This window comes from Lolium rigidum, chromosome 5, assembly GCF_022539505.1.
Source record: "Lolium rigidum isolate FL_2022 chromosome 5, APGP_CSIRO_Lrig_0.1, whole genome shotgun sequence".
NCBI classification, from domain to species: domain Eukaryota; kingdom Viridiplantae; phylum Streptophyta; class Magnoliopsida; order Poales; family Poaceae; genus Lolium; species Lolium rigidum.
The window spans coordinates 15,110,346-15,119,758 of NC_061512.1; the positions used below are offsets into that span (position 1 = coordinate 15,110,346).

General features: G+C 45.1%; 1 protein-coding gene across 2 annotated transcripts; it reads left to right on the forward strand.

Moving 5' to 3' along the window:
* Window positions 1-7,320: 7,320 nt before the first annotated feature.
* LOC124654341 (putative F-box/LRR-repeat protein At5g02700) lies at window positions 7,321-9,036 on the forward strand. 2 transcript variants are annotated; one of them, XM_047193351.1, is made up of 4 exons: window positions 7,321-8,226; window positions 8,319-8,453; window positions 8,548-8,613; window positions 8,749-9,036. In XM_047193351.1, the coding sequence occupies exons 1-4, from the start codon at window positions 7,336-7,338 to the stop codon at window positions 8,902-8,904; spliced, it is 1,248 nt and encodes a 415-aa protein (XP_047049307.1). In that variant the 5' UTR covers window positions 7,321-7,335; the 3' UTR covers window positions 8,905-9,036. The 2 variants fall into 2 exon arrangements, with proteins under 2 accessions (XP_047049307.1, XP_047049306.1); XM_047193350.1 differs by having other exon boundaries at window positions 8,548-9,036.
* Window positions 9,037-9,413: the final 377 nt, after the last annotated feature.

Sequence of the window (9,413 nt, forward strand, 5' to 3'; positions counted from 1 at the left end):
TCTTGAATATTTTGCTGCTGTAGATAACATGTTTAGTGAGCTTGCATGCTTGTTCTAAGTGGAAGAAATTAGTTTTGATGCATGTTTAGTACTCTAGCAAGTTCCTATAGTAGTTCCCTTCAATTACATACCTTGAAATCAAATTTTATAATGATTGTTGAAAATTTCAGAAAATGAAAGGGAGTATGCACCAACTTAACCAAGAAGAGTTGGAGGTACAGCAAGTCATGAGAGTTCATCGTGAAGAGGGAGTATACCCCTCTTATTACCCATGCACGGATTTTATGCGGAATGCAGGAATCCTGCAAGACGTTCAAACACTAATTTCCAATGCAGGATTGGAAGATTTTACTGTTGGTGAACCTCACCAATATGCTAAACTAACGGTGTCGGTTGTGCAGGATTTCGAATTTCACCGGTCTCAAACTGACCCCATGGTCCGGTACAAGATTTATAACAAAACTATCGACTTGCCTTTCAGTGATTTTTGTACAGCAATTAGAGTGCCGCGATGGGGATCTTGCGAGAAGATCAGGGGAACACCGCGGGAGCTCTCAAATCTTTATACAAGGATTTGTAATGGGAGGAGCTTCTCCAATGATAGTGGTAAGATTAGTAGCATTCAACAGCCAGCCATCCGCTACTTTGCCTATTTCATTACAAAGTGCGTTCTTGCGAGAAGGACTCGGAGGTAAATTATCCGTCCAAGATTTGGCTTTCTTAGCTGCTCGCTTTGCAACAGGATAGGACTTATAATTTGGGTGCTTTAATAGCTTGTAGACTTGCTACTAACCGTGAGAAGGGAGGAATTTGTGGAGGTCTTATCGCCTCTCGCTTATTAGCTATGCATGGTGTAGGACCTCACCATTTAGATATTCCGCTTTCTATAGAGAAACTTGATGTTGTCTCCATGATCAGACATGAGTTTATTTCAGATGCATCTAATTTGAACAACATGCATTATAGGATAACTTTGTATAAGAAAAGTTGGAGTATAACCAAGAAAATTGAAAAACTAGTACGCTTGCCTGCACTTGCTTTGTTTAACCTTGATGCCAGGAACGGGTGGTCGATCACAGAAAATGAGCTAAACGCATATATAGAAAGGGAAAGCCGTCGTGCAAGGGAAGATGTGGAGGAGGCCGAGGAGCACCCCGACTCTTCATCCGATGCAGCGAGCTCCTCGTATCAACATCATGGGCATGTGGAACCTCCACGATATTCTTCTGCACAGGGGCCCTATTACCACTCCATGTATGATCCACCGGCGTGGAACTCCGACCCTCGTTGGGAATGAACTCCACTTAGGCCAAAAGCCTAAGCTTGGGGGAGGTATACCGGCATCACTCATTCTTTGCATATTATGGTTGCTGGATACTTGTACATACTTGTTTAGTTTCTTAGAGTGGTTTTCTAATGAGAAGGAGATGATATTGGGGAAGTGCTGTCCAAAAACAGATTCTGGGCTGTTACCAAAAAAAATCGTACGCACAGCCAGAACGTTATTTTGAGTTGCCAATTTTTGAGCATGTTCCCCAGGTTGTTATCTAACTTTCATTAGTTGAACACTTTTTGGTCTGAGCAATGGAAGATTTTTTGTTAATTTCGATTTCTGTACTGCTGTCGAGATTTGGCAGATTTCTGTCATCCCGCTTTTCCGTGTTTCGTTAGTTTGCATTCTTTTGTTTTCACTTTGTTTCTTTCCTAAAACACAAAAAGACCAAAAATATTTCTGTTGTTTCTCTTCACCATTTGTTTATTTGGTTCCTTGCTCTTAGTTTATTTCGTTTGCTATCGTTGGTTTGCTATGAGAAAACCCAAAAAGATTTTGCTTTGTTTGCTTGTTTTCTTTCGTTCTTGTTTCCAATTCGAAAACACCAAAAATATTTGCTGCTCTTCTTTGGTTTGTAAAGTTCATCATGAGTTCAATGGTCTTCGGTGGCTGGAGTGTGGTTTTCATTTCATATTATCCAAGCTACACAAGTGAAAAAGCAATAATGACGATCTACGACAATCTGATTGTGGTGAGAGGCTGGTATGAACTCTATTTGCTTTCATTTTTGTACATATACTCATCCATATGAGCATGCTTAGTTGGTTCATGTGAGGTATATGTTATTTGAGAAAGTCAAGTAGTTCATGATCTCTCATGTTTAGCTCCAATTTATTAATATGAGTAGCATGTCATGGATGTTTGCTTGCATTGTTTTACTCATAAGTAAGTATGGCATTGTGGTATCCTCCTCTGAATAATTCATTTATATCGACTTGGCACATGCTCACGCATGCATATGACTGAACAAAAAGTCAATTAAGCCTCGATGATTTATATTGCTTCGTAGTTATTGTATCACTTTTATGCCTCGCGTTAATTTATTTTGCCGCAAGCATGATTATGACAATGCTATCGCTCTCTTGATTTGTCGCTCCCTAGTCTTTTGCTAGCCTTCACTTGTACTGAGCGGGAACGCCGCTCGTGCTTCCAAACGCCTAAAAACCAAGTTGTTCCAAAGTGTCCACCATAAATACCTATGCATGGCATTTCAAACCATTCCAAGTAAATTCTCATGCGCTACCTTTAAAACTTTCAAAATGCTTCTCAATTTGTGTTAATGTTTCATAGCTCATGAAGAAGTATGTGGTGTTTAGCTTTCAACCTTGTCATTTACTTTTGACGGACTCTCATATGGACTAGTGGCACATCCGCTTATCCAATAATTTTGCAAAAAGAGCCGGCAATGGGATTCCCGATCCCGAATTAATTAACTTAAATAGACACTCCTCCATGGTTTGTGATTGTTGGACGGCACCCGAATGATTCGGTTAGCCATGGCTTGTGTGAGCAAAGGTTGGGGGGAGTGTCATCATCATAATTAAACTTAAATAAAAAGGCACTCCTTCATGGTATGTGATTGTTGGCAGGCACCCGAGGATTCGGTTAGCCATGGTTTGTGAAAGAAAGGTTGGAAGGAGTGCCAACCAAAAATAAATAAAATGGGAGCCGCTCTTGTGAGTCCGGTTGATGAGGTAGTTAGTGTACCCATTACCATTCGTTGACAACAACAAACACCTCTCAAAATAATTTTACTCCCGCTTTACAAATGAAAAGCTCTAGCGCATGTTAATCCCTCGCTTCCCTCTCGCGAAGGGTCAATCTTTTACTTTTATGTTGTGTCTCCATTCTTTCTTTGAGCACTATCTTGAGAGCACGACTGTCATTCTTAGTATAATATGCTTGTCTCAAAATATGATTGATTGTGGTATAACTTTGATGCTTTTATCTTTGACAATCACTACTTCTAGTCTTTCTATGAACTCAAGAGGTGCCTCGGCATTTATGTTTTGCCGATCAAATACGGGCAAGCGAGATACCACTTTATCATATTCTCTTATGAACATTGCAATCCTGCTTATATACATGATTCATGGTGCTTATTATTAATTGTTGGTACCTCTCCATGATTGACATAGCTGTTGGATGATCTTATTTGCATGTATCTCATTATGAACTCGCTTAAGTATTAGCCATAGCATGAGAATATATACATCATATGAGCAAATGTGTTCGTGAAAGTTCTTTTATCGCTCGCTTGTTAACTGAATTGCTTGAGGACAAGCAATAAGCTAAGCTTGGGGGAGTTGATACGTCCAAAACGTATCTACTTTCCCGAACACTTTTGCTATTGTTTTGCCTCTAATTTGTGTATTTTGGATAGAACTAACACGGACTAACGCCGTTTTCAGCAGAATCGCTCCGGTGTCTCGTTTTTGTGCAGAAATCCAACTTTCGGGAAAATCCTCGGAATTTATGCGAAGGCCCTATTTTGCCGGAATATTGACGGAGCCGTAAGGGCAAGAGAGGTGGAGGCCCGAGGGCCCCACACCATATGGCGGCGCGGCCCGGGGGGCCCGCGCGGCCATGTGGTGTGGCCCCTCGGCCGGCCTCCGACGCCCCCTTCTGGACTACTTATCGGGTTCGACCTGGAAACGCACGGGGAGAAGTCGAAGTCGCCGTAAACCCTCCGCAGAGCCGCCACATCGCGAAACTCCGTCTCGGGAGCCGAAGTCTCCGTTCCGGCACTCCGCCGGACGGGGAATTGGAGGAGATCTTCACCGCCATCACCGCCAACGCCTCTCCATCGACTCAGCCATGTTTCCCCCATCCATGTGTGAGTAATTCCCCGCCGTAGGCTGAAGGGGATGGTAGGGATTGGATGAGATTGGTCATGTAATAGTCATAAGATTGTTAGGGCATAGTGCCTAGTATCCGTAGATGTCACTTTTATGATATTGTTGCAACTTGTTATGCTTAATGCTTGTCACTAGGGCCCGAGTGCCATGATCTCAGATCTGAACATGTTATTGATTCATGAAGATATTCGTTGTTTATGATCTTACCCGCAAGTTGTATACACATGTCGCTCGTCCGGAACCAATGGCCCCGAAGTGACAAGAATCGGGACAACCGGAGGGGATGGTAGTGATGTGAGGATCACATGTGTTCACGGAGTGTTAATGCTTTGCTCCGGTACTCTATTAAAAGGAGTACCTTAATATCCAGATAGTTTCCCTAGAGGCCCGGCTGCCACCTGCTGGTAGGACAAAAGATGTTGTGCAAGTTTCTCATTGCGAGCACGTATGACTAAATATGGAACACATGCCTATTGATTGATTAGTACTTGGATACTCGTTTTATTATTATCCGCAAATGCCCCTGCTTTGATTGTTACATGAGTTTCTCTCATCCATGCAACGCCCGTTAAATCCGTCCCCGTGCCTACGGTATTTTAATCCTCGCCGTTTACTATAATCACTACTCGTTGTCTTTATTTCGCTGCTGCTGTTATTTCACTATTTCCACTGCCATAGAACTGTTACTACTGATAAACTCTTGCGAGCAAGTCTGTTTCCAGGAGCAACTGAATTGACAACTCCGCTGTTAAGGCTTACAAGTATTCTTTGTCTCCCCTTGTGTCGAATCAATAAATTGGGTAATACTTCCCTCGAAGACTGTTGCGATCCCCTATACTTGTGGGTCATCAGTCGGCCATGTGTAAGCCGAAGACCTTGGGGGGTCTAGGCATCATTGACACGAACCTCATGAACACTTGTCTCATGGCCAGATGGGTTTGGAGACTCTACAGGGGCGAGCCTGGGCTCTGGGCAGACATTATCCGTGGGAAATATCTCCAGGATAGAGATGTTTGGGTCGCCCCCCCGGGCCCTGGTTCCCAATTCTGGAAAGCCCTCCAGAAGATCAAGCATGTGTTGCGCTTGGGGGCGAAACACCATGTCGGAAATGGGGCCTCGACCCATTTCTGGCTAGATTGGTGGGTGGGAGCTGGAAAGCTTCAAGAGCGGTTCCCCAACCTTTTCGCCATTGCGGAGATGCCGGAGGCCTCCGTCGCTAGCCTTTGGTCTGACACGGGCTGGGCTATCCCCTTCCGCCGGGAACTGGGCTTACATGAGAGAGTGGAATGGGTCAACCTCATGAGGGAAATTGAGACCCTTCGGCCAACGGCTACCCCTGACCTTATGTCTTGGGTACTGGAACCTTCGGGGAGGTTCACGGTTCGCTCGCTTTACCGCAAACTTTGTGATGGTTCTCCCTCCAAGGCCTTTGGCGCCATTTGGCGTCTTGCGATCCCCTCGCGGATCCGCATTTTCCTTTGGCAGCTGGCGCGGAAACGCCTTCCGACTAATGCCAATATTTGGCACCGTCGAGGCCCCTCCACGGGTAGATGTGCCCTATGTGGAGAGATTGAAGACACTAACCACATCTTCTTTGATTGCGGGCTTGCGAAATTTTTGTGGAGCGCAGTTAGGGAACTGCTATCCTGTTCTTGGAATCCCTCTTGCTTTGCGGATGTTTGTAGAATCCTACAAAACCAAACTCCTAAGCTGCAACATGTGCTGGGGATTTGCTGTGCGGGTCTTCTATGGTCCTTGTGGAATTTGAGGAACAAATTCACAATCGAGGGGTCCTTCCCTTCTCAACCGGCTGATTGCCTCTACAAATTGTCTATGTACCTACAGGTGTGGAAACCAGTGGCTAGAAGGACGGACCGAGAAGACATCCAGTGGGCGATTGAGAAGATTCGGACCCTTCACGCGGCGACACGGGATGCTGTGGAGGTGCCGGCATGAATCTTCCTTCGCCGGACGCCATTTTTGTACCCCTAGTTTGTTTTCCAGATTTCATATGTATGCCCAGCCTTCGTGTTGCGGGCGGTCTGTGTGAGACTCCTATGTGTGCCCAGCCTTCGTGCTGCGGGCTGTGGTGTGTTGTATTGCTATCGAACCTTGTGGCCGTGGGGCTTTATTAATTTAAAGCCGGGCTCTGCTCGAGCCTTCTGTCTAATTATTTGAAACTCACTGTCTATTTTTCCTATCCATGTAGCCATGCCACATCAGCGATTCCTCATCAATCTCCACTAAAGCCTCCCACCTTGGCAAAACAATATCCACTTAGCAACTCAACAAAAGTATAGGCGATCGACCAACTTTGATGCTTCCGTTTCATATATATTCACTTGTGTTTTTTCTTCGTATGTAGTTTCTGCTGTTGACGCTTTTGTATCATATATCTTCGCATGTGTTTTTTCTTCATATTCAGTTTCTACTCGCAGCGAGACGCGTTGATATTTCACATTTGAGACTAATTGCTTAAGCTATTATCCAGTGAGAAACATCTCAATTTTCTGCTAATAAAAGGACATCATGTAATTCTTATAAGTCCGTTCATCAACTACACAAATCAAGCTTATTTTCTGGCCAACATATATTTGCTGTATTGAGACCACAGGGGTGCCGTGCCGTAGTAGTGGTAGAGTTTGACGAAAATCTTGGCCGGAGCCAAGACCAAAACAAAAGAGATGTAGAGACGTAAATTTCCAACGTGTTTATCTAAACATGTAACTTAGCTATTTATATTGAGTTAGTGAAGAAACTAGTACACTTTAGGCCGGCCATGACACACTTTAGCCACAACATAGCTTGTCAATGCTTTCTATTCTGTACTTCTTCATTGAATTTTTCTACCGTCTAGTACTCGCAATTCAGTGAATTTGTCTTCAAAAAACGCCAGAGAGAATTAGAACAGTTCAAAAATACAGCAAGTGAGGTGGGACCAGCCTCTGCCCTCGTTCCATTTCCAACCCAGGACAGACGCCCCCGCCCCCAATCCACCCGGCCACGCTGCCGGCGGCCGCCGTCCATCCCGCCGCTCCGTCCAGCTCCGGCCACACCTTCCTCCCTATCGCCCCGTGCTCTCTTGCTCCCTCGACAGCGATCCTCCTTGAACGGAAGCAAACCCTAGAATCCCCTTCCGTGGAAATGGAGGCAGGCGGCGCTAGCTCAGAGCGGAGGAGGAGGCGGAGACGGAGGAGCGTGGGCGAGGACGACGGAGGAGGCGCCGACCGCATCAGCGACCTCCCCGATGCCGTCCTCGGCGACATCGTCTCCCTGCTCCCCACCAAGGAAGGCGCTCGCACCCAAATCCTCGCGTCCCGGTGGCGCCACCTCTGGCGTTCTGCCCCTCTCAACCTCGACTGTGGTGACCTCGCCCATTGGCGCCCTGAGCACGCCGCAGGTGTGGTATCACGCATCCTTTCCTCCCACCTCGGCCCTTGCCGCCGCTTCTGCGTCTTTGGCATCGGCACCCAAACCGATCTCACCATCAACACCTGGCTCCGGTCCCCTGCTCTGGACAACCTCCAGGAGCTTGAGTTCTACCAAGGCCAGGAGATGCCGCTGGCACCGATCTTCCGCTTCTCGCCCACCCTCCGCATACTCAGTATTGGAGGCTTCCTCCTCCCGGATGCCACTGCGCAAGGGCTTCAATTCCCCCATGTTAGGCAGCTCAAACTTGTATTTGCCACAATCTCGGACTGCTCGCTGTGTAGCCTCATTGACGGGTGCCCCGCCCTCGAGTTCCTGATGATGAAAGAATGCGAAGGCTTTCTCCGCCTCCGGATCAACTCCCTTACCCTTAGAGGCATTTGTCTTGATAATTATGGAAACCAGCGATACAATGTCCAGTTAAATGAACTCATCATCGACAATGCCCCTTGCCTTGAAAGGTTGCTCCTTCATTTCAGAACTTGTGTAAACATATCGGTACTTGCGGCGCCTAAACTGGAGACAATAGGCTTCCTTTCTGATCACAGTGGTATGTCCAGTCAGGATCAACTTAATCGGCTCGTCTTGGGCTCCACAGTTATTCAGGTACTATATATCCTTGAGGCTTCTCAATTACTCTCATTAGTTCAGTGTGTAGAAAAAAATGGCGTATCACATGTCTTTCATGCTTGATAAAGGGATTGCACATTGATAAGCTGGCAACGGTGATGTGCACGGTCAAGATTTTAGGTGTACAGATGAAAGCTCTTAGTTTGGATATGATTATTGAATTGATGACATGCTTTCCGTGCTTGGAGAAGCTGTACATTTGGGTTAGGATTCTTCACTGAAAAGTTTTCAACTTCCTTTTTGATCTACTTACGTTCTCAAGCAGCTGACTTGATTATTTGTCTATGTTCTTTATAGGCAAGTAAGTCAGGGCCAAAGAATTTGTGGCGTCGTAAAAACCAGAATCTAATCAAATATCTTGACATCTCTCTGAAGACAATAGTCTTGACATCGTATAGTGGCATCAAATCCCAAGTTAACTTTGTTACATTCTTTGTATTAAATGCAAGAGTGCTAGAGTCAATGACACTTGGTGTTGATTCCAAGCATTACAGTGACGAGTTCTTGGCAGAACAACGTATGAAGCTTCAACTGGAGAATAGGGCTTCAAGATGTGCTCGGTTTGATTTTACAACTGAGCAATCCATCCGCTATTACTGGTGTATGAATGATGTCCGTGATTTGGAAATTGATCCCTTTGCACAGCGGTGTTGACAACCTTTGTTTGGTCCATTTAGGAGTTACTCTTGGCTCTCAGCTTATTAGTTATGGTGTTTGTAGTTTCTTAAGTTTGTATTATCCTGGAACCTTGTGACTTTAAATGAGCTATCTATGTTGTTTGTGCGATATACTATGTGAAAAATTATATAGGTGAAGCACATAGAAGGCTCTACAATATTAGTGCAAAATGGAGGACTAATTAACAGGAGTAGCTACAGCGGGAAAAGATAAATTTGTGGAGCTTCTCATCTTGACTTCCACTGAAACATACCACAGTTCAAATTTTGTCTGCTAAGGTTTGCCTAATGGGGACAGGACCAGATGTGCATGAGGTAAAAGTTTGTGTGGGCACATCGTAAGTTCCGTGTTTGTAATAATCTTTTTAAACTTGTATTTCTATGGTACATTGTCATTTAAACAAGGTATACTTACCGCTAGTTTTTCATATACTTTCTGATAACACCAACTAGTATGAAGCGAAGAGCCATGCACTATGTTAGCTA